General features: G+C 41.8%; 1 protein-coding gene across 1 annotated transcript; it reads right to left on the reverse strand.

Annotated features, from left to right (window-relative positions):
* Positions 1-24,766: 24,766 nt before the first annotated feature.
* Positions 24,767-25,752, reverse strand: LOC143546277 (receptor-like protein EIX1). Its single transcript, XM_077037974.1, has 2 exons — positions 25,081-25,752; positions 24,767-24,880 (listed from the first exon to the last, which is right to left on the reverse strand). Exons 1-2 carry the CDS (start codon positions 25,750-25,752, stop codon positions 24,767-24,769), a joined length of 786 nt encoding a protein of 261 aa, XP_076894089.1.
* Positions 25,753-26,554: the final 802 nt, after the last annotated feature.

Raw genomic sequence — 26,554 nt, forward strand, 5'->3', positions numbered from 1 at the left:
TCATTTAATCGTACACTTTACCTTTACTGATCTTGCTTGAGCGACACATGGCATTCTTGAACTGGCATCTTCTTTCCTTTCTTACTTAAATCCCATTTTCTGTTCGAGTCTAAGCATGTAGGATGCTTAAATCTCTCGAACTTATGCTCTGATACCAACTTGTAAGGCCCCGAACCCGGTGACCCTACTTTAGCGTCGGATTTACTCATAAACACAGTCCTTCAAATCAGAGTTTAATAAAACTTTTCGCGGAATATAAAACATCAATCATTTGTTACAAAACGTTAAACCTTTTCATTAATACCATAACACAAAGCTTTATATTTAAAACATCTTTACTTCTTTCTTCAGATGCCAGCCGTTCAATCCATGCCGTGTGTCATCCTCATACTAACTCTGTAATTAGCTCACCTGCGTGCATACTAAAAGTCAGCTACGCTGAGTGAGTTCTAGTTAATCAGGCAACATACAATTTTATTCTCATACATTCCATAACGTATCCGTAGACACACATTTCTACCTTAACCTCGTAAAAATATCCATGGGAGGATCATCACGTAATATCTATTAAAAGAACCTTTACCACTACCATACTATATATAATTTCCATAGGAGGAACCCTATATTTTCCATTGAAGGAGCCCTATACTTTCCATTGAAGGAACATTATACTTTCCATTGAAGGAACTCTATACTTTCCATTGAAGGAGCCCTATACTTTCCATTGAAGGAACATTATACTTTCCATTGAAGGAACTCTATACTTTCCATTGAAGGAGCCCTATACTTTCCATTGAAGGAACATAATACTTTCCATTGAAGGAACCCTATCTATAAGTTGTTATTTAATATCCATGTAAGGAGCTAATCACTTCCCTCGACGATACGTGCAATATCCGAAGATCGTTCACGTACCGTCAAGCAATCAATCGTATTTATCACATATACCATACACGACATACATTATCATTTCTTTCTTTCATTACTTTATCACGTTCATACACATAAGCATACGTATCATACTTACCGTACACATAGCGTTACAACCTGACAGTACGTGCAGTATCCGAAGATCGTTCACGCACCATCAAGCAATCCTTCATACATAACATTCCTACCTTATACATAGCTTTACAACCTGACAGTACGTGCAATATCCGAAGATCGTTCACGTACCATCAAGCAATCATTCATTCATAACATTCCTACCTTATACATAGCTTTACAACCTGACAGTACGTGCAATATCCGAAGATCGTTCACGTACCATCAAGCAATCATTCATATATTTCACATTATCCATATAAGGCATACACTTATCTCTTAGGATAAGTGTATTAACTATCACATTGAGTATGCACACAGCCCCGAAAACATAACAAGGAATGGGGCTAGAAACTCACCTGAACTCTGCTTCTGTTTCTGATAGCTGTAAATCCCTTCTCTTAACTGGGCTCGGCTGACTGAACAAGTTACACGTATCAATTAACTATCACCTCTCATAATGTATTTCTATCTTTATATGACCCACAACGAACGGGGGTCCGGGGGCAGCGCCCCTGGCAGCGGGGTTTAGGGGCGGCAGCCCCTAGCAGGGTCCAAGGGGCAGAGCCCCTGGCTGGGGTCGAGCTGCCAGGTCAGCTTGGAAAAATTTTATTTCCATTAACTGTCTTAACACATTTCCCATTAGGTTTTTTTTAATTTATTTTCTAAACGAACTTCACTTCAGGCGAAGTTAAACCTTAGGCGAACTTGGCTTCAGGCGAAGTTAACCCTCGGGCGAACTTGGCTTCAGGCGAAGTTAAACCTTAGGCGAACTTGGCTTCAGGCGAAGTTAAACCTTAGGCGAACTTGGCTTCAGGCGAAGTTAAACCTTAGGCGAACTTGGCTTCAGGCGAAGTTATCCTTAGGCGAACTTGGCTTCAGGCGAAGTTAAACCTTAGGCGAACTTGGCTTCAGGCGAAGTTATCCTTAGGCGAACTTGACCGTAGGCGAAGTTAAACCTTAGGCGAACTTGGCTTCAGGCGAAGTTATCCTTAGGCGAACTTACGCTTGAAGGCGAAGTTACGCTTGAAGGCGAAGTTCATCAGGCGAACTTAATCTTGCAGGCGAAGTTATCGCGCTGCAGATCTGTTTGCCCATAACTCCTTCGTTTCTTAGCCAAATAACTCGATTTTGGTACCCACGGAATCGTATGATCAGCGCCTACAAACCCCAACCATCAAATCGGCCTAAAATCGACGTTTTAGGGGTCCGATTTGGGCAGTAAGGTTTCGGGTCCGGTTAACCCGTCAAATCCTAACCATTTTCAGTAATATTAGCTTTGCGGGATTAGTTCTTACCTTACCAACTCAGATCTATCAACAAATCTCGGGTCTCGGCTTCGAATCTTGATCGGTTAGAATGTGTGTGTTTTGAGTGTGTATGGAGTGTGTGTTGGGGAGTTGGTGAGAAATGAGATATTTTGGGATTTTGGGGGTATTTATATCCCTAAAATCCCATTCTCATCTAACCCATCTCAATTAACCCAAGTCCACAACCCACATCCATTACCCAACACTAGCCCGACCCATACCAACTCCTATTGTATTATTTATTTCCTGATAACCCGAGTAAACTTTCCATCTATTAATAAGTAATATAACTAATATTACCTTAGAAATTTCGGGATGTTACAAGCTATGATGTCAATATTTTCAAATTTTAAGAACACAAATTGACCAATTGAGGAAGTTTCATTCTTGGACAGGACGCTGAAGTTGTTGACGCATCTTGGAATATTTCCGGTTAAATTATTATGAGCAAAGTACAAGATCTGAATAGCCGTAAGATAACAGAGCTCTTGAGCTATATTTCCATCAAAGTTGTTTGATCGGAGGTTAAGAATCCTTAAATTCGAAAGTTCAGTCCCAATCCATGCTGGAATGCTTCCAACAAGTTCATTTGTAGCAAGCTGAAGGATCTGTAGTTTTGTCAAGTTCTTTATAGAAGCAGGTAATCTTCCAGACAACTTGTTCTTGCACATATTCAATGATCCTAGAGAAGTTAGTGATCCCAAAGTTTTCGGAATTGCACCGGACAGATTGTTGTTCTCCAAGTTCAAGAATGACAAACTCGGCCACTTCACCCAACATTCAGGAATGACACCGAACAAATGATTATTTGCTATATTAAGAGATTCTAGCCATTTGCCACCATAAGGACACAACAAATGATGTAATGACCCTATGAATGAATTATTTGATAGATCCAGGATCATTAACACCGAAGGAAAAGTTTAGGTAATTTCCCACTAAACAAATTAGAACTCAAATCAACTACAACTAGTGTTGCTGCGATATCAAACAAACTTCCTTGAAATTCATTTTTAGAGAGATCTAGATATTGTAAATTTGGGAATGACCTCCAAAAGGATTTAGGCATGGTTGATGATATCTTTGTATTTATTATCTCCAAAAGTACTAAATCTCTTTGCATTAACAGCCACAATGGAAATTGAGGCCCTAAATCCCAAGAAGTTAAATACAAGTATTGCAGTTTGAAAGTGGGATTCCAGTTTGCATCACGTGGTCTTAGGGATAAGTTGTTGCCTCTTCCATTCAGGTATTTCAGTTCTACTAGTTTGGAAAAATGAGAATCTGTCACAACACCCGTCAACAGATTGTCAGAGAGATCTAAAGTATTCAACTTAGAAAGTTGACCGAGGCTTTCAGGAAGGGTATTAATCAGTTGATTATCTGAAAGATCTAACAACTCCAAAGATACTAGTCCTCCAATCGAGTATGGAATTGTACCAGAAATGAGATTCTCATCAAGATCCAATGATCTCAAAAGTGAAAGTCTTCCTATTGAATCTGGAATTGGTCCAACAATACGATTGTTTCCGAGTTGGAGGTCCACCAAGTTTATCAGTTGCCCAAGCTGATCAGGTAGAAAACTAGACAATTGTGAGGACTCGAAGGATAATGATTCAAGGCTAGGTAATTTGCAATCCAAAAATCTTTCAAAAAGGCTTGTTAAACTGATATTTTGAAAATAATTTTCACCCATATCAGCATGTCTCAGATTACAAAGGTTACCCAGTGACTTAGGTAGTGTGTGTGACATCTGACCCGATCCGACCCGACCCAGGTACCCGTTTCTCTGACCCAAACTCTTTCTTTTATGATTTAATATTTATTTATACTTATATTTTACTTTTAATAATAATAATATACTTTTCCTTCCCGTCCCTCTCCTTCTCTCTTTCCGCCTTGTTTCCCTCTTTCTTCTCTTTGCTTGTCCTTTGGTTCTTCCCGCCTAAGGTTGTCTGCGCAGCTCCACGCGCCAGACCCCTTACAAGGAATCCTGCGTGAAGACCACCTGTTTCAGCGATACGCGAGACGAACTCTTCTCGCAGCGCGCTAAGAATTGTAATTCTTCTCGCAGTGCGCTAAGAACGGTAGTTCTTCCCGCGACGCGCTAAGGATTGTAGTTCTTCTCGCAGCGCGCTAAGAATCGTAGTTCATCCCTCGACGCGCGAAGAATTATAGTTCTTCCCGCGGCGCGCTAGGAATTTTAGTTCCTCCCGCGGCGCGCTAAGAAATGTGACTCTTCCCGCGGCGCGCTTAGAATGGTAGTTCTTTCCGCGACGCGTTAAGGTTAGTTCTGTCTGCCTTCGCGCTCGCGCTCTCTCGACCTTCTGTGTCTGCCTTAGCGCCTTAGCCTTCTCGCGCTAACCCTTTGAGTTTTCTTCTGTTTAAATCTAGCCGTTTGCTTTTGTGATGTCTTATCTTTTGAGCTGTTGACCTAATCTGCTTTATGTCTGAATAGTTACTTTCGGCGCAGCATGCGCACCAACCCCATTGGTTGGTAGAAAAAGTGACTGACATTATCTTTTGAGATCTGCTTTTCCATGCTTTATCCAGTACCTTTTTCTGTCCCCGCCCATGCTTTTTACTGTTCCCAGACAGCTTTCCCTTTTGCTTTTCCCCTTTTCCTGCTGCCATATCTTTTGATATCTTGCTTTTGGAATCTTTTACTGTTGATATCTTTCTTTACTTTTGGAGATCTTTTCTAGGGTTTATGTCCCCTTGGGTTTGCCTATAAATAATAGTAGTATTTTCTTAACACTTCACACACTACACTTATTATCTCTTCCTCCCTTTTTGCTCTCTGCCGTTGCTCTCTCTGCCGCCTCCCTCTCTGCCTCCGTCTTCCTCCCTGTTCTGCCCAGTTTTCCGGTAATATATATTATATATAATAGTTTACTTATTAATTATGCTAACTTATAATCAAGACTTAAAACCAATCGTTAAAACAATAATCTTATTTATAGGTTAACTTTGCTTGTTTAAGAGTTGATTCTTGCATATCTATCAACGCATCTTTATCAAGTGAGTAATCTCGTACCTAATCCCTTTTTGCTTTTAATGTTTTGGGATGTTCATGTGTTCATACAAACTTAGAGTCTTAAACTTGTTTATGAACTTTAGTCGCGCAGTATCCCATGTGTTGAGGACGTAGACTTGGCTGTTTATTTGTATGTGTGGATCATTAACCGTCTTGTCGGTCTATTCCGCAGTTTTCATGGTACCATTAGATGAACACGGGAGAACATTCGTTTATGATTTTCTCTTTTGTTTACACTTGCACAGTTAGTCTTGTTTGTGAGCTCAATTGTGAGCACTGGCAGTCTTATGAATCTTAGAGTTGGTCCCGATCAGATTACACCCTTGTTGAAAACCAGACATACACATGATGCGCGCAGATTTATGATTATCTATGTATTGTATTTAAACTTGATTTCTCACCAACACGCAAGTGTTTGACGTTTATTTTAACACATGTTCAGGTTTGCAGTAGCTGTTTTGGAGCTTGTGGACACGTAGGACGTTTTCACTTTTGGACCTAGAATTAAAATGTATCAAGACAAGTTAATGTTGTTTGAATGTTATAATTTATAATATATTGATTTATGTTGATTCATGTTATCTTTATGTTCCCGCTGCGCGTGCGCGATAAAATGTGTATTAATAAATATTGACACCAATAGTGTCGCGAGTAATGAAGCAATATGTGGCGCCCCGATGTATAATCCGCCTTCGGTCGGGGTGTTACAGATTGGTATCAGAGCTCGTTGACTTTAGGATAGGTGGTTAGACGTAACGGCCTAGAATACCTAAGAGTCCCTTCTCGCGCATGAGAGAAATCTCATGTTTGCGCGCTTATTGTTAATTACTCGTTATTTGTGAATATGGTCGCGCTTGCGCAGTATATGATTTTATGTTTTATTTCGCGATATTTCGATTTTTGCTAAATTTCGATTTTTTATTGATTTTTCTTACATATTCGTTTGTTGGATTTGAAAGTCCGAAAAGTCATGGTGATACATGAATAGTTGATTTTCAATTTCCATTTACGATTATGTTCTGAGGTTGGAGACTTGAAAAGTCATGGTGATACATGAATTGTCAACCTCCAATACTCATTTTCTTGTATATTTTATATTGAAGATTGAAAAGTCATGGTGATACATGAATCGTCAATCTCCAATACTCGTTTGCTCGTATATTTTAAATTGGGAATTCGGAAAGTCATGGTGATACATGAATTGTCGATTCTTGATTCGAATTTGTTACCTTTATTAAGTCTGCAATTAGGGTCATTTATTTATTTTAACTTTTGATAGTATCTAACTCCGTGAAACCAAGCTTTTCGAGGTTATACTTTGTGCTGAAAACCAAGATATTAACTAAAATTAAAACTTTTATAGAATGCCTCCGCTATCTCGCCGATTTCAGAGAAGAGAAGCCTCGCGCATGCGTAGACAGCAACGTTCCCAGGAAATGGCCGCCGCAATAGCCCAAGCCTTAAACCAAAACAATGCTAATACCTCCAGTTACAACATTAAATCCTTCAATGCGGGTAACCCTCCAAAGTTCACAGGTCTTGGAGGAGCCACCGTGATGCTCCAATGGCTCGAGAAGATAGAAAACACTTTCCTCCACACCCAATGCCCCTCAGACAGACGAACCCTATATGCTTCCAGTGTCCTGGAATCCAGAGCGCTTACATGGTGGAATGGAGTAGCTCATGCGCGTGGCGCAGAGGCTGCTTCTAGCATGACATGGGAGGAATTCAAGGAAATTCTTACGCGAGAATTCTGCCCTCCCAACGAAGTGAAGCGCCTGGAGGAAGAATTCTGGAACTTGAAGCAATACAGTGGCGAAGCGCGCGAGTACGCGACGCGCTTCCACGAGCTAAGCTTACTGGTCCCTCACCTTGTTACCCCTTCCCGCCGAGCCATAGAGAAATTCCTTGGGGGTCTCCCCATGGAAATTCAAGATTCTGTATGGGCCAGAAACCCAGTAACCCTCTCTGACGCCATCGAGTTGGCCGCTGTGCTCAGCGACAACCATGTCAGAGCAGGAACCCTGTTCCTGCGGGGAACTGAGAAGACCAAACTCACCAAGACTGCCCCTGAACCAACAGAAACCAAACCAGAACCCTCAAACCGTAACAACCTCAAGCGCAGGCGCAAGGCCTATGCGCTTACCAACCCACCCATAGTCCAGCAACCCGCATACCAACCTCCAGTTTATGCGCCTAACCCTCTGTCAGCCTACCCAACACCTCCTGTAGTCCATAACTATGCCTTAACCAATCCAGCACTCCCTGCCCCGCCAACTAAGAAACCTTACACAGGAAACCATCCCTTTTGCCCAACCTGTAGATTTCACCACCCAACCCAAAACCCGTGTCGACTTTGTACCCGATGTGGCCGCGCTGGTCACCTTGCAGAAAACTGTAGAGTCCTTCCCGCCAATCCAATTGCGCCAACACCACCAGTCTACCCGCAGAACCCACAACTAACCTACCAAAACCCACGACCCAGATCGTGCTTTAACTGCGGTGATCCCAGTCATTTCCGGAACGCGTGCCCAAGGCTACAAGTCCAGATTACTCAAGCGAATCCGGTGAACCAGATTTCAAACCAAGTGACGCGTGGACGAGCTTTTAACATAACCGCGCACCAAGCGCAAGCGAATAATGACGTAGTTAATGGTACATTTTTACTTAACGGATTTTATGCTTCTGTACTTTTTGATACTGGCGCCGATCGAAGTTTTATCTCTCGCGCCTTCGAGCAGAAGCTTGCGCGACCGCGCAACGATTTAAAAGAAGATTTTTCAGTTGAATTGGCTAACGGTGAAACTGTTTTAATTAACTCTGTGATTAAAGATTGTACGCTTAATCTTAACGAAAACGATTTTCTGATTGACCTCATCCCTATGCCTCTTGGAAGCTTTGATGTTATCATTGGTATGGACTGGCTGTCGAAGAATCGCGCCGAAGTTATTTGCGCCAAGAAATTGATTCGCATACCTCGAGAAAATGGTGATCTTCATATTTACGGCGAGAAACCCTCCCGCGGTCTTAAACTTATGTCTTGCGCCGAAGCCCAAAGACTCATGCGGAAGAAGTGTGTTGCCTTCTTAGCCCATGTGGTTAAACCTGCTGAAGAGAAGAAGCTTCGCGATATCCCTGTTGTGCGTGATTTCCCTGAAGTTTTTCCTGATGATCTTCCTGGTATCCCTCCCGCTCGTGAAGTCGAGTTTCGTGTTGATCTTGTCCCTGGTGCTTCCCCCGTAGCTAAATCTCCTTACCGTCTTGCACCCGCTGAGATGCAGGAATTGGCCAGCCAACTTCAAGAGTTGACTGCTAAAGGATTCATTCGCCCTAGCTCTTCGCCCTGGGGTGCTCCGGTGTTGTTCGTTAAAAAGAAAGATGGATCGTTCCGCATGTGTATTGATTACCGCGAGTTGAACAAACTCACCATTAAAAACCGGTATCCCTTACCGCGTATTGACGACCTCTTTGATCAACTCCAAGGTGCCTCTTGTTTCTCGAAGATCGATCTCCGCTCTGGCTATCACCAGTTGCGCATCCGCGATGAAGATGTTCCGAAGACTGCTTTTCGAACTCGTTATGGCCATTTTGAATTCTTGGTCATGTCCTTCGGTCTAACCAACGCACCCGCCGTTTTCATGGATCTAATGAATCGGGTGTGTAGGCCTTTCTTGGATAAATTTGTGATTGTGTTTATCGATGATGTTCTGGTGTATTCTAAGACCAAGGCCGAGCATGAGCAACATCTCCGATTGGTATTGCAAAAGCTTAGAGCCGAGCAGCTCTTTGCCAAGCTCTCCAAGTGTGAATTTTGGTCTGATGAAGTACAGTTTCTTGGCCATGTTGTAAACAAGATGGGTATTCATGTCGACCCATCCAAAATTGAAGCAATCAAGAACTGGATTACGCCATCCTCTCCTTCTGAGATCCGTTCCTTTCTGGGCTTAGCTGGTTACTACCGGCGATTCATTTCGAACTTCTCGAAGATCGCTTTGCCTTTAACAGCTCTAACGCACAAAGGTAAACCGTATATTTGGGGCTCGAAGCAAGAAGAAGCCTTTCTAACGCTCAAGCGTTTGTTGTGTGAAGCTCCTGTTCTTGCGCTACCTGAGGGTAATGATGATTTTGTCGTGTATTGCGATGCATCCAACCAAGGTCTCGGTTGTGTTCTTATGCAACGAGGCAAGGTTATCGCTTACGCATCAAGGCAACTTAAGGTTCATGAAAAGAATTATACAACTCACGATCTCGAACTTGGTGCAGTTGTTTTTGCCTTGAAGATCTGGAGACACTACCTTTATGGTACTAAGTGTATCCTCTACACTGACCATAAAAGCCTTCAGCATATCTTTGATCAAAAGGAACTCAACATGAGACAACGCCGATGGAACGAACTCATCAGCGATTACGATTGTGAGATCCGGTATCATCCTGGTAAGGCTAATGTGGTAGCCGATGCGCTCAGCCGAAAACCCTGCCAGCTTAACTGTATCTTGCCGCGCACCCAGCTTCACTTCGCGCCGATTCAAAGCAACCTTGAATCGCGTATTCGTGACGCGCAGCGCGCATCCATCAGTAATGGTAACCTTCGCGCCGAGTTAGCGTGTGGCGCGGAAGCACATTTTGTGCCCAATCTAAGTGGAATTCTCTGTTATCTCAATCGCATCTGGATTCCCTTTGATGAGAATCTTCGCGCTGATATCCTGAGTGAAGCACACAAATCTCGATATTCTATTCATCCTGGCGCCGATAAGATGTACAAGGATTTGCGCATTACTTATTGGTGGCCCGGTATGAAAAAGGATATTGCTGTGTTCGTAGCTAAATGTCTGACTTGTTCTAAAGTAAAAGCTGAACACCAACGCCCATCTGGTTTGCTCGAACAACCAGAAATTCCTACGTGGAAATGGGAATGTGTAGCGATGGACTTTATTACCAAGTTACCCTTGACAGCAAGTAAACATGATAGCATTTGGGTAATAGTGGATCGATTGACTAAGTCTGCTCACTTCCTGCCCATTCGTGAAAACTACCGTGTGGAGCAGCTCGCGCAGCTTTATGTCAAGGAAATTGTCTGCCGCCATGGTACTCCTTTGAGCATCATATCCGATCGCGATGGCCGTTTTATATCTCGCTTTTGGAAATCTCTCCAATCTGCGCTAGGAACTCGCTTGGACATGAGTACTGCATATCATCCTCAGACTGACGGACAGTCTGAGCGAACTATTCAAACTCTTGAGGATATGCTCCGATCTTGTGTTCTTGATTTTGGAGGTAATTGGGATTCGCACCTGCCTTTGATTGAGTTTTCTTATAATAACAGCTATCATTCCAGTATCGGTATGGCCCCATTTGAAGCACTTTACGGTCGTAAGTGCCGCTCCCCGATTTGTTGGAGCGAAGTGGGTGAAACTCAAATCACAGGACCCGAACTTGTTCAAGAGACAACCGATAAAATCGCCAAGATCCGTGATCATCTGCTGACTGCTAGAAGCCGACAGAAGAGTTACGCAGATCGCAGGCGAAAGCCTCTCGAATTTCAAGTTGATGATCTTGTTCTCCTCAAAGTGTCGCCTTGGAAAGGTGTTGTCCGCTTTGGGAAGAAAGGTAAGCTTGCTCCTCGATATGTTGGACCATTCAAGATTCTCGCGCGTGTGGGAAAAGTTGCCTACAGACTTGACCTGCCGCCCGCGCTCAGTAATGTGCATCCAACGTTCCATGTATCCAATCTCAAGAAGTGTTTAGCTGACGAGAACCTTCACATTCCACTTGATGAAGTTCAAGTTGATGAAACTATGCATTTCGTTGAGAAGCCTGTTGAGATTATGGATCGCGAGGTTAAGCAAACCAAGCGCAGTCGTATCCCTATCGTGAAAGTTCGTTGGGAGTCCAAGCGCGGAGCCGAGTTTACATGGGAAAGGGAAGATCAAATGAAGATCAAGTACCCGCACCTGTTCTCTGCGCAACCTACTTCGAGATAAATTTCGGGACGAAATTTCTTAAAGTAGGGGAGACTGTGACATCTGACCCGATCCGACCCGACCCAGGTACCCGTTTCTCTGACCCGAACTCTTTCTTTTATGATTTAATGTTTATTTATACTTATATTTTACTTTTAATAATAATAATATACTTTTCCTTCCCGTCCCTCTCCTTCTCTCTTTCCGCCTTGTTTCCCTCTTTCTTCTCTTTGCTTGTCCTTTGGTTCTTCCCGCCTAAGGTTGTCTGCGCAGCTCCACGCGCCAGACCCCTTACAAGGAATCCTGCGTGAAGACCACCTGTTTCAGCGATACGCGAGACGAACTCTTCTCGCAGCGCGCTAAGAATTGTAATTCTTCTCGCAGTGCGCTAAGAACGGTAGTTCTTCCCGCGACGCGCTAAGGATTGTAGTTCTTCTCGCAGCGCGCTAAGAATCGTAGTTCATCCCTCGACGCGCGAAGAATTATAGTTCTTCCCGCGGCGCGCTAGGAATTTTAGTTCCTCCCGCGGCGCGCTAAGAAATGTGACTCTTCCCGCGGCGCGCTTAGAATGGTAGTTCTTTCCGCGACGCGTTAAGGTTAGTTCTGTCTGCCTTCGCGCTCGCGCTCTCTCGACCTTCTGTGTCTGCCTTAGCGCCTTAGCCTTCTCGCGCTAACCCTTTGAGTTTTCTTCTGTTTAAATCTAGCCGTTTGCTTTTGTGATGTCTTATCTTTTGAGCTGTTGACCTAATCTGCTTTATGTCTGAATAGTTACTTTCGGCGCAGCATGCGCACCAACCCCATTGGTTGGTAGAAAAAGTGACTGACATTATCTTTTGAGATCTGCTTTTCCATGCTTTATCCAGTACCTTTTTCTGTCCCCGCCCATGCTTTTTACTGTTCCCAGACAGCTTTCCCTTTTGCTTTTCCCCTTTTCCTGCTGCCATATCTTTTGATATCTTGCTTTTGGAATCTTTTACTGTTGATATCTTTCTTTACTTTTGGAGATCTTTTCTAGGGTTTATGTCCCCTTGGGTTTGCCTATAAATAATAGTAGTATTTTCTTAACACTTCACACACTACACTTATTATCTCTTCCTCCCTTTTTGCTCTCTGTCGTTGCTCTCTCTGCCGCCTCCCTCTCTGCCTCCGTCTTCCTCCCTGTTCTGCCCAGTTTTCCGGTAATATATATTATATATAATAGTTTACTTATTAATTATGCTAACTTATAATCAAGACTTAAAACCAATCGTTAAAACAATAATCTTATTTATAGGTTAACTTTGCTTGTTTAAGAGTTGATTCTTGCATATCTATCAACGCATCTTTATCAAGTGAGTAATCTCGTACCTAATCCCTTTTTGCTTTTAATGTTTTGGGATGTTCATGTGTTCATACAAACTTAGAGTCTTAAACTTGTTTATGAACTTTAGTCGCGCAGTATCCCATGTGTTGAGGACGTAGACTTGGCTGTTTATTTGTATGTGTGGATCATTAACCGTCTTGTCGGTCTATTCCGCAGTTTTCATGGTACCATTAGATGAACACGGGAGAACATTCGTTTATGATTTTCTCTTTTGTTTACACTTGCACAGTTAGTCTTGTTTGTGAGCTCAATTGTGAGCACTGGCAGTCTTATGAATCTTAGAGTTGGTCCCGATCAGATTACACCCTTGTTGAAAACCAGACATACACATGTTGCGCGCAGATTTATGATTATCTATGTATTGTATTTAAACTTGATTTCTCACCAACACGCAAGTGTTTGACGTTTATTTTAACACATGTTCAGGTTTGCAGTAGCTGTTTTGGAGCTTGTGGACACGTAGGACGTTTTCACTTTTGGACCTAGAATTAAAATGTATCAAGACAAGTTAATGTTGTTTGAATGTTATAATTTATAATATATTGATTTATGTTGATTCATGTTATCTTTATGTTCCCACTGCGCGTGCGCGATAAAATGTGTATTAATAAATATTGACACCAATAGTGTCGCGAGTAATGAAGCAATATGTGGCGCCCCGATGTATAATCCGCCTTCGGTCGGGGTGTTACAGTGTGCTTGTGAGTTGATTACTAGAAAGGTCAAGACTAAGAAGAGAGGTCAAGTTGTGAAGGGAATCTAGAGCGAGACTTGAAACACCACAAGAACTCATATCTAAGGAAACCAAATTACCACCTATGCTAGATAATCCTTTTAATACAAATGAGGAATGTTTGCAATAGTAACAAGGAAGATGAAGGAAATCAAGATGTTTTTTCTATATAAAATCATACAATCGGATGAAAATAAATACAAAGGAAAAACAACCGAACATGGAAACTATTACACAATAATCACAGAATTATTCTCTCCTTAATTGTAGCTTAATTGATTGAGGATCCAGAATATTCTAACACTCCCCCTCAAGTTGTGTAATGGGATTCCCAATACCCAACTTGCACAGTATTGAATCGAATGCTCTTGAAGTAACTGCCTTCGTGAGAATATCTGCTAACTGATCTTCAGACCTTACAAAAGGGAGTTCTACAGTCCCATCTTCAATCTTTTCTTTTATGAAATGTCTATCTATTTCAACATGCTTCGTTCTGTCATGTTGGACGGGATTTTCAGAAATCTTAATTGCAGCTTTATTGTCACACATCAACTGAGTTGGAAGTTTTAGAGGGAAGCCAATTTCTTGCATCAACTTTTTCAGCCAAAGAATCTCTGTAATTCCTTTCACAATTCCTCTGAATTCTGATTCTGCACTTGACAAAGATACTACCTTCTGTTTTTTGCTCCTCCATGTAACCAAATTCCCTCCAACTAAGGTAAAATATCTTGCAGTAGATCGCCTGTCATTTGGATTCCCACCCCAGTCAGCATCAGTAAAGGCTTGAATATCTAGGTGTCCATTTTTTTTGAACATTATACCTCTTCCTGGAGTACCCTTAAGATATCGTATTATCCTCATAACAGCTTCTATGTGCTCTAACTGAGGGTGATGCATGAATTGACTTACTACGCCAACAGAGTAAGCAATGTCTGGTCTAGTGTGGGCTAGATAAATCAACTTTCCTACCAACCTTTGGTATCTCTCAAGATCTACAAGCTCAGCCTTTTCATCAATCTTGAGTTTGTGATTTACTATCATTGGAGTATCACTTGGTTTGCAATCCACCATACCCGTTTCTGCCAATAAATCTAGAATGTATTTCCGTTGAGAAATAAAAATCCCCTTTTTCGACCGAAGAACTTCAATCCCTAGGAAATATTTTAGTCCTCCAAGATCCTTCATTTCAAATTCTGTAAAGAGGTTCTTCCGAAGCAAAGCAATTTCCTCTTCATCACTTCCTGTTATGATCATATCATTAACATATATTATCAAGCAGGTAATTAGATCCCCTCTTTTCTTGAAGAAGAGGGTATGATCCGCATTACTTTGTTTGTACCCATATTGTTTCATAGCCATCGTAAACCTCCCAAACCATGCACGCGGAGATTGTTTAAGCCCATATAAAGCTTTCTTAAGTTTGCACACTTCATTTTTTTGGAATTCACCAGAGAACCCAGGTGGTGCTTCCATATACACCTCTCCTTGAGATCTCCATGCAGGAATGCATTCTTGACATCAAACTGATGAAGTGGCCACTCTTTATTTGCTGCTACTGAAAAAAGCACCCTGATAGTATCAATTTTGGCTACCGGCGAGAATGTTTCAGAGTAGTCAATGCCATACGTCTGTGTATATCCCTTAGCTACCAATCTTGCTTTATATCTTTCAATAGTTCCATCAGCCTTATATTTGACGGTAAACACCCACCTGCACCCCACAGGTTTCTTCCCTGCAGGTAACACACATTTTTCCCATGTGCCATTTTTTTAAGAGCTTCCATTTCTGTATTCATAGCCTCCTGCCATTCAGTCTTCGTACTTGCCTCTTGAACTGTCTTTGGGATAGTTTCAGAAAGGAGGGTTGCAGAGAAAGCTTTTGCAATATTAGCAACTCCTTCTCTGTTTGTATTGATTGGGTACCTTGAAGCTCGGGATACATGCTCTGGTGAATATCGATTTGGTGGTACTCCTCTATTCGTCCTTGGAGGTAGGTTACGAGTTTGTGGTTCTACAGGCTCTGTTTCTGGGACTGAAGTGTCACCAGTTTGTGGTTCTCTCGGCTCTGTTTCTGTGACTGAAATGTCATCACTGATATTTAAATCAGACAAGAAAATATCATTTACCTTTTGTTGGACATCATCCGAATTTGACTCATTGGTTGTGTGTACTGGTTCGTCATTCTCTTCTATGTTGGTTGTGAGGGACTCGGTGGCTCCATCTACCGGCTCTGTTGGAACAGTTTCAGGACAACTTAGAGTATTTAACCAATCTAGTGATTCCTTAAATTTCTCCCCCTGAACGCTAGGTTGGTTATTGAAATAAAATTCAGACTCTAAGAAGTCATAATCCATAGTGACATGAATACGACGTGTAATTGGATTATAACACCGATATCCCTTTTGATGAGTAGCATATCCTACAAACACGCACTTTTCTGCACACGGCTCAAGTTTGTTCCTATTAATTTTGGGAATGTGAACAAATACTGTGCACCCAAAAACGCGTGGTGGAAGGGTTAGAATGGAAGGGATAGTAACTTGACTTCCTAGAATTTGTAAAGGGGTTTTATGTTCTAGAATTTGTGTAGGGTGACGATTAAGTAGATACACGGATGTAGCTATCGCTTCCGGCCAGAATGACTGAGGTACTTGAGATTCAATCATCATAGCACGACTTTTCTCAAGTAAAATCCGATTTTTCCTTTCAACAACACCATTTTGTTGTGGTGTGTTAGGACATGTGGTTTGATGAATAAGACCGTTTTTTTGACAAAAATCTTGTATGGACTGATTTACAAACTCTCCACCATTATCAGAGCGAATGATTTGTATTTTTCTTTTGAACTGGGTTTGAACCATTTCATAAAACATAAAAAAAAATTTCGGAACCTCCGATTTATGTTTCATAAAATATATCCAAGTCATTCGAGAACAATCATCGACAAATAACACGAAATACTGAAAACGACTATTATTGGAATTCGGGGCAGGACCCCAAACATCAGAATGTATCAATGAAAAAACAGACTTAACCCTTGTGTTACTTTGATCGAAAGACACTCTATGATTTTTAGCCAGAATACAAGTTTCACACTTCAAATGAGTGGATTTATTCAAAAAAAGACTCGGAAATAAAGACTTAAGATACCCAAATGACGGATGACCAAGACGACGATGCCATAACCAAAGTTGTCTATCAACCGTTTCGTGAGCAAGCATGGCATGTCCCTCGTGAGTCACCTCATCAACATAGTAAAGACCTCCTTGCTCAGTACCACGCCCAATTATCTCCTTCGTACGAATGTCTTGCAGAATACAAAATGTGGGGTACATTAGTATTACACAATTTAATTCTTTCATTACATGACTGACAGACAATAATTTTGAGGACAGTGCTGGAATGTAGAGGCAATTTTTTAGGTTCAGTTTCTTAGAGAACTCAATGGACCCCCCTCCTTTGACCTCGACTTGTTCTCCACTAGCGGTTTCGATAAATGCTTTGGATGAAGATGACATATTTAAAAAATCTTTACGATCATATGTCATAGTATCAGTAGCCCCAAAATCAAAAATCCATTTTGTAACACCCCGACCGACGGCGGATTATACATCGGGGCGCTACCAATTGTTTCATTACTCGTGACACTATTTGGGTGTCAATATTTAATAAATACATTTCATTGCTATACTTTCCCATTTCCACGTAGGAATTTCTGGTTGTTCGAGCAAACCAGATGGGCGTTGATGTTCAGCTTTCACCTTAGAACAAGTTAGGCATTTAGCTACGAACACAGCAATATACTTTTTCATACCGGGCCACCAATAAGTAAGGCGCAAATCTTTGTACATTTTGTCAGCGCCAGGATGAATGGAATACCGAGTTTTGTGCGCTTCACTCAGTATGTCAGTGCGAAGAATCTCATCATTGGGAATCCAGATGCGATTGAGATAACAGAGAGTTCCATTCAGGTTAGGGACTAGATGCGCTTCCGCACCACACGCTAACTCGGCGCGAAGGTTGCCTTTGCTGATCGATGCGCGCTGCGCGTCGCGAATGCGCGATTCAAGATTGCTTTGGATCGGCGCGAAGTGAAGCTGCGTGTGCGGCAAAATACAGTTGAGTTGACTGGGTTTGCGGCTGAGCGCATCGGCTACCACATTAGCCTTTCCAGGGTGATATCGGATCTCACAATCGTAATCGCTGATGAGTTCGCTCCATCGGCGTTGTCTCATGTTAAGTTCCTTTTGATCAAAAATGTGCTGAAGGCTTTTATGGTCGGTGTAAATGATGCACTTAGTACCATAGAGGTAGTGTATCCAGATTTTTAAGGCAAATACAACTGCACCAAGTTCGAGGTCGTGAGTCGTATAATTCTTTTCATGAATTTTGAGTTGCCTTGACGCGTAAGCGATAACCTTGCCTCGTTGCATAAGTACACAACCGAGACCTTGGTTGGAGGCATCACAATAAACGACAAGGTCGTCAGTACCCTCTGGTAACGTTAGAACAGGAGCTTCGCATAACTTTCGCTTGAGCGTTAGAAAGGCTTCTTCTTGCTACGAGCCCCAATTATACGGTTTGCCTTTGTGCGTTAATGCTGTTAAAGGCAAGGCGATTTTTGAGAAGTTCGAAATGAATCGCCGGTAGTAACCAGCTAAGCCCAAAAAGGAACGGATTTCGGTAGGAGTGGTCGGTGCAATCCAGTGCTTGATTGCTTCAATTTTGGATGGGTCGACATGAATACCCATCTTGTTTACAACATGACCAAGAAACTGTACTTCGTCAGACCAAAACTCACACTTGGAGAGTTTGGCATAGAGTTGTTCGGTTCGAAGCTTTTGCAACACCAACAGAAGATGTTGTTCATGCTCGGCCTTGGTTTTGGAATATATCAGAACGTCATCGATAAACACGATCACGAATTGGTCCAAGAAAGGCCTACACACCCGGTTCATTAGATCCATGAAGACAGCGGGTGCGTTGGTTAAACCGAAGGGCATGACCAAGAATTCAAAATGACCGTAGCGGGTTCGAAAGACAGTTTTGGGAATATCTTCTTCGCGGATACGCAACTGGTGATAGCCAGAACGGAGATCGATTTTGGAGAAACAAGAGGCACCTTGGAGTTGGTCAAAGAGGTCGTCAATACGCGGTAAGGGGTACCGGTTCTTAATGGTGAGCTTGTTCAGCTCGCAGTAATCGATACACATGCGAAACGAACCGTCTTTCTTTTTAACGAACAAAACCGGAGCACCCCACGGCGAAGAGCTAGGGCGAATGAATCCTTTATCGGTCAACTCTTGAAGTTGACTTGCTAATTCTTGCATTTCAGCGGGTGCAAGTCGATAAGGAGATTTGGCTACGGGGGATGCACCAGGAACAAGATCAACACGAAACTCGACTTCCCGAGCGGGAGGTAAACCAGAAAGATCTTCGGGAAAGACTTCAGGGAAGTCACGCACGATGGGGATTTCATGAAGTTTCTTCATTCCTTCATCGGGTTTGACCACATGAGCTAAGAACGCGACACATTTCTTTCGTAAAAGTCTTCGGGCTTCAGTGCATGACATAAGTTTAAGACTGTTAGATGGTTTCTCGCCGTAAATATGAAGATCTTGACCATTTTCCCGAGGAATGCGAATCAATTTCTTGGCGCAGATTACTTCGGCGCGATTTTGCGAGAGCCAGTCCATACCAATAATAACATCAAAACTTCCAAGAGGCATGGGAATGAGGTTGATTAGAAAATCATGTTCATTAAGGATAAGCGTACAATCTTTGATCACAGAGTTTATTATAATTGTTTCACCGTTAGCCATTTCAACTGTAAAGTTTTCGTTTAAGTTTATTCGCGGTCGCGCAAGTTTTTGTTCAAATGCGCGAGAAATAAAACTCCTATCGGCGCCAGTATCAAAAAGTATAGATGCATATTGTCCGTTAAGTAAAAATGTACCATTAACCACGTCATTATTCGCTTGCGCTTGGTGCGCGGTTATATTAAAAGCTCGTCCGCGCGCCACTTGGTTTGAAATTTGGTTAACCGGATTAGCTTGCGTAATTTGCACTTGCAGTCTCGGGCACGCGTTCCGGAAATGACTGTGGTCACCGCAGTTATAGCACGACCTGGGTCGTGGATTAGGGTATGTTGATTGTGGGTTTTGCGGGTAGGTTGGTGGTGTTTGCGCGATTGGGTTGGCGGGAAGGACTCTACAGTACTCAGCAGAGTGACCAATACGGCCACATCGGTTGCATTGTCGACACGGGGTTTGAGTTGGGTGATGAAGTTTACAGGTTGGGCAAAAGGGTTGGTTTCCTGTGTAAGGTTTCTTAGTTGACGGGGCAGGGAGTGCAGAATTGGTTAAGGCATAGTTATGGACTACAGGGGGTGTTGGGTAGGTTGACAGTGGGTTAGGAGCGTATACTGGAGGTTGGTAGGCGGGTTGCTGGACAATGAGCGGGTTGGTAAGCGCGTAGGCTTGATGATTGGGTTTGCGCCTGCGTTTGAGGTTGTTACGGTTTGAGGGTTCTGGCTTGGTTTCTGTTGGTTCTGGGACAGTCTTGGTGAGTTTGGTCTTCTCGGCTCCCCGCAGGAACAGGGTTCCTGCCCTGACATGGTTGTCGCTGAGCACAGCGGCCAACTCGATGGCGTCAGAGAGGGTTACTGGGTTCCTGGCCCATACAGAATCTTGAATTTCCATAGGGAGACCCCCAAGAAACTTTTCGATGGCGCGGCGGGAAGGGGTAACTAGGTGCGGGACAAGCAAACTTAGTTCGTGAAAGCGCGTAGCGTACTCGCGCGCTTCGCCACTGTACTGTTTCAAATTCCAAAATTCCTCCTCAAGACGCTTTACTTCGTTGGGAGGGCAGAATTCTCGAGTCAAAAGATCCTTGAATTCCTCCCAGAGCATGCTAGAAGCAGCCTCTGCGCCACGCGCGTGAGCTACTCCGTTCCACCATGTAAGCGCCCTTGATTCCAGGACACTTGAGGCGTATAAGGTTCGTCGGTCTGGAGGGCAATGGGTATGGAGGAAGGTGTTCTCAATTTTCTCGAGCCATTGGAGCATTACGGTGGCTCCTTCGAGCCCTGTGAATTTCGGAGGGTTACCCGCATTAAAATACTTAATATTGTATCCGGAGGGGTTGGTATTATTTTGATTTAAGGCTTGGGCTATTGCGGCGGCCATTTCCTGGGAACGACGCTGCATACGTCTGCGCGAGGCTTCTCTCCTCTGATGACGGCGAGCTGATATCGGAGGCATTCTATAAAAGTTTTAGTTTTTGTTAATATCTTGGTATGGGAAATCGTTTCAGCGCAAAGTATATCATTGTAAAGCTTGTTTCGCGGAGTTAAATGCTATCAAATCTTGAAGTAAAATATGAATTTAAATGCAAACTTAATACAGGTAATGAATTCGAATTGAAAATCGACAATTCATGCATCACCATGACTTTTCAAATCTTCAATTTAAAATATACGAGTAAAGGAGTATTGGAGGTTGACAATTCATGTATCACCATGACTTTTCAAATCTTCAATTTAAAATATACGAGTAAATGAGTATTGGAGGTTGACAATTCATGTATCACCATGACTTTTCAAATCTTCAATCTTAGAACATAAAGTTAATGGGGATTGAAAATCAACTATTCATGTATCACCATGACTTTTCGGATTTTCAATCTTAAGTCCCAACAACAAACGAATATGTAAGTAAAGAATCGAATCGAAATTTAACAATAAAAATCGAAATATCGCGGATAAAACATGAAATCATGTGCTGCGTATGCGCAAGCATATTTTATAAATATCGAGTAATTAACAATTAGCGCGCAATCATGAGATTTTTCTCATGCGCGAGAAGGGACTCTTAGGTATTCTAGGTCGTTACGTCTAACCACCTAATCCTAAAGTCACGGAGCTCTGATACCAAATCTGTAACACCCCGACCGACGGCGGATTATACATCGGGGCGCTACCAATTGTTTCATTACTCGTGACACTATTTGGGTGTCAATATTTAATAAATACATTTCATTGCGCATGCGCATAACACATCATAAAATAACATAAATCACATATCATAACTCATAATATTCAAATACATAAACTTGTCTTGTTATATTTTAAACTAGGTCCATAGCAAAAGAAAACATCCTACGTGTCCTCGAGTTTCCAAAAGCAGCTACAGCAAACCTGAACATGTGTTAAAATAAAACGTCAACACTTGCGTGTCGGTGAGAAATCAAGATTTATAGATATAAATAGATAATAACAAAGCACTGCGCGCAACATGTGTATAACTGGTGTTCAACATAGTGTGTAAACAGATTGTGATCAAGCCTAAATAGATCATAGCTCATAGTTCATAACGTGCTCAAAATCGAGCAAAAACAAATAATCATTCGTGTATGTGCAAAGAAAACAAGGAAAATCGTAACGATAGGTCTCCCGTGTTCATCTAATGGATCCATGAAAACTTCGGAATAGGCCGATCAAAGCGGTTAATGATCCACACATACAAATATACAACACTAGTAAATGTCCATAACACATGGGTTTTGCGCACATAATTGCATAAACAAGTTTAAGACTCAAGTTGTAAGAACACATGAACATCCCAAAACGTTAAAATAAAAGGGGATTAGGTACGAGATTACTCACTTGTAAGAGGTGTGTTGAAAGATAACGTAAGAACCAACTTTTAAACAAGTGAAAGTTAACCTATAAATAAGAGGTTATTGGTTTAACGATTGGTTTTTATGTCTTAAATATATGTAAGTCACTTAAACAAATTATATATTTACCGGGATTTCTGGGCAGAAAAGAAGAGAAGACGGATTGCAAAGAGGGGAATGGAGGCGTCGCTGGAGATCTTCGGCAGAGAGTAAGGGATAGATTTTGGGGAGTGTTTAAGTGTTTGAGTGTAGTGTTTAATTATCAAAGAAAATAGTTTTATTTATAGGAAAACCCTAGGGAACACATCCCTCGAAAAGGGGAAAAAGATCTTATCAAATCAAAGCAAAAGATCTCAAAAGCAAAAGATATCACAAGCAAAAGATGTGGTGGCAACTGCAGGGGATGGGGAAGGCTGACAGGTTACTGTTCATTGCATGGGAGGGGTCAGACAAAGTACTGTTCAAGACATGGAAAAGAAGATTTTAAAAGATTATGCCAGTTACTTTTTCTGACAACCAAGAGGGTTGGTAAGCAAGCTGCGCCGAAAGTGACATTTCGGACAGATGTCAGATCTGGCCTACTGTGCCCATACCTAGGTATAGCACAGAAGATAAGATATTTCAAAAGCATACAGGCTGGCTTAAACTGGAGAAAAGACTTAAGTGTCTAGCGCGAGAAGGCTTGAGTGCGCGAGGGCGAAGGCAGACAGAAAAATCCTTAGCGCGCCGCGGGAAGAGCTACAATCCTTAGCGCGCCGCGGGAAGAGCTACAATCCTTAGCGCGCCGCGGGAAGAACTACAATCCTTAGCGCGCCGTGGGAAGAACTACAATCCTTTGCGCGCCGCGGTAAGAACTACAATCCTTTGCGCGCCGCGGAAAGAACTACAATCCTTTGCGCGCCGCGGGAAGAGTTCGTCTCGCGTATCGCAGGAACAGCTGGTCTTCACGCAGGCTTCCTTGTAAGGAGTCTGGCGTGTGGAGCTGCGCAGACATCCTTAGGCGGGAAGAACCAAAGGACAAGCAAAGAGTTAAGAGAAAAAGGGGGCGGGACGGCGGAAAGGAATTATTATTATCATTATTATTATTAGTAAAATATATATATATATATATAATAAATTTATAAAGATTATAATCAAATTTTAAATCTTAGAATCGGATCCGAAAACGGGTACCTGGGTCGGGTCGGATTGGGCAGTTGTCACACATTTACTCATTTTTTTTGAACTAGCAACAGAAGGGTAACGAGTTTGATAAACCTTAGGTTTTGAATTAATATTGCTAGTTGTAGCTTCTTTGTCATTTTCAAAACACTAAGGTTTAAAATACTTAGGATTGAGAATGGAAGGGCTTGGAGTGTAAAACCCACCAAACCCTTTACCTGTCGTGTTCATCCCCATTGTCATTCCCCCAAACCCAATTTTTTCTTCCTGGTTTTGCTCTGATGCCGCCGTTCTGATTTCCGATGGCAGCCGCTCCTTTGCCTCGTGATTCCGATCTTTCTTTGTGATTATCTTCCCACCATTCTGGATAACCGACAAGCTTAAAGCATGTTTCCTTGGTATGCCTCTTCATCTTACAGTGAGAACAATATAGCTTTGATTTATCTTCTCTTTCCTTATACCGTGGTGCCTTGGATCTTCCTGTTGATTCTCTTGCTACTAACCCGAGACCAATTTCAGATGGCTTTTCGATTTCTGAACTTCCAGGTTTTAGGATGTTGAGCCTTGCTATCTCCCTTCGTATTGTGGCGTACGCGGTTTCAACGGATGGTAACGGTTCTCGTTTCAATATATCTCGTTTGATCGGCTCTAGCTTGTCATCGATGGCCGTCAAAAGCTGGTACAGCCGCTGTTCTTGAAGTTTTTTATTGTAAATCTTGATGTCTTCCGGATCCTTCATCGGGTTTGGATCCCGTCGATCAATCGTCATCCAAATGTTTTGTAGTTTATTCCAACATTCTTCTATTGTATCGGCTCCCTGTTTTAAAGAGTTGGCTTTCTTATGAAGGTCAAATATTTGGAGAGAATCGGTACCTGAACCATATGTGATGGCAAGCCCATCCCAAAGGTTTTTTGCAGTCGGATATTGCGAAACATTGTTCACCATATTCGGCTCAATGTTTTAAATCAACCACGTAAACACACATTGATCATCTTGTTCCCAATGTGTGTACTTTTGATCGGTCTTTGAGGGCGGTGACGGTTCTCCGGTGATATGAGAGCCTCTTCCGCGACCCCCAATAGCTTTCTTCATCAAGGTCGACCAAAGAGCGTAATTATCGCCATTGAGTTTGATTCCGATAGTCAAATTCTCTGAATTGATTGTTGTGGATTGTGTTCCGAGGCCATTCCGTAACAACGCAGCGATTTGCATTGTTAAATCATCTGGTATAGTAATCGAATTTTCTGACATGTTTGGGGTTTTGGTTAACTAATCAAAGGGTTGATTTCTTGAATTCCCAGAATTACAATCATGGCTCTGATACCATGTTTGCAATAGTAACAAGGAAGATGAAGGAAATCAAGATGTTTTTTCTATATAAAATCATACAATCGGATGAAAATAAATACAAAGGAAAAACAACCGAACATGGAAACTATTACACAATAATCACAGAATTATTCTCTCCTTAATTGTAGCTTAATTGATTGAGGATCCAGAATATTCTAACAAGGAACTCATGAAGTCATTCCCAGAGATGTGAAGAAACTTCAGAGAAGTCAAGTTATGAAAGCTACCGATGCTACTGGGAATCTGACCATGTAAACCACACCAACTTAAATCTAACGAAACAAGACTAGCTATACTGAATATCCATTGTGGCATATAACTCTTCTTAAATTTGTTTCTAGAAAGATCAAGAAATGAAAGGAATGTGAGACATCAGAATGTATGTCAGGAACTCGACTATGAGAAAAATGTAGTTGGACTAACAAAGGAAGAGTGTTAATCACCTGAAACCAATCTGTTGCTTTTGTATGGTCTACACCACTCATATCCAGGTGACGCAACGAACGCAAACTTGATAACCAATTCAAATTCACAACACTAGTAGATTCATATTCATCAGTATCATCATTATAAAAACTACCAAGACAGAGGATGCGTAATTCTGTCAAATTCCCCAATTGAGGAGGGATTGTTCCACCAAATCTTGAACGTGAGAGGTTAAGATATCTCAAGTTTCCAAGAGAACCGATAAACCTAGGAATTTGGATTCCTTGAAAATCATTGCAACTCAAGTCTAAATGCTCAAGTTGCTTTAGATACAAGATGGATGGACTTATATCCCCTCTTAACCTCTGCCTTACAGCTTTTTTGTACTCTTTGATTGTGTTGTAATTAAGAAAACCGCAATTACCAGGTAGATGAATCTTGTGAACATGACCTGTGATGTTATCACAAAGAATCCCAACCCACTTGCAACAATCACTCGTTTCACCATCCCAAGAAGCAAGTCGATCTGCTTCATCAACGAAGCCGTGCTTGAACCGAAGAAGTGCGTCTCTCTCATCAGCCCGGCATAAGGTAGCACTATAACTTTTAGTAGATAAGGTTACCACAGCAAGTAAGGAAAATGTGAAGTAGAAGGAAGAGATATAATAAAATATAAAAGCAGCACTCATGTTTCGGTGATGAGTTAAATTTATAAATGGTTTCAGGCTTCTTTGAAAAAAAAATAATACATCAAGGATATGATATATAGTCAGTTTAGCAGATGAAGAGTCCCTGTCTCAACTCTCAACTTGCACCAGTAGTTGATTATCAATTATGAATTATTGGCAATTAGTCAAAGTCAGTTGTGGATCCATCTGGTGTAAAATCTTTCCTTTTTCAATAATCATTATTAATGAAAATGAAAGAAGTTGTGAAAGCCCAAGTCAACTGCTGTTGTTTTCATATTTTCCGGTTCCCTGTCATTAATTGTCTTAACCAACTCTGTAATTACGAGTTTTCTGTTGTCATGAATTCTTGGCCGTCAGTTTAATTGCAGTTAGTACATGATTAGTGGTTAAAGTGTTTTAGCTTTAACCCTCCATTTTTATAGCACTTGACCTGCTTGAGTGCTTAGTTGACATATTTTGCTTGCTGCCAGATACATTATTTTACTGCATGTTTATAATATTTTCAACTTAATTGTTTTAAAGTTGAAGGTTGATACGTAGTTGATTCAAGATTTACTGGACTCGAACCTTCATCAATTAGATGAAGGAAGAAAGGCTAGCTAGGAAGACATGTCCAACTTGAAACGGACATAACTTTTTATCTACCGACCCATAAGATACGTGGAAAGCTTATTAGATGTCGATACTCTTGCATAATCTTCTTAGTGGTTTGCCCAGATCTCTTAACTCATACTCCTTCTGGAGCCCCATTTTAAAGATTGTCTATAATTTTTCTTGCGTATAAAGTGTAAAGATGCGTGCA

The sequence above is a fragment of the Bidens hawaiensis genome, unplaced genomic scaffold, assembly GCF_021521415.1.
Source record: "Bidens hawaiensis isolate Kalapana, Puna unplaced genomic scaffold, B.hawaiensis_p1.1 tig00014333_1, whole genome shotgun sequence".
NCBI lineage: Eukaryota > Viridiplantae > Streptophyta > Magnoliopsida > Asterales > Asteraceae > Bidens > Bidens hawaiensis.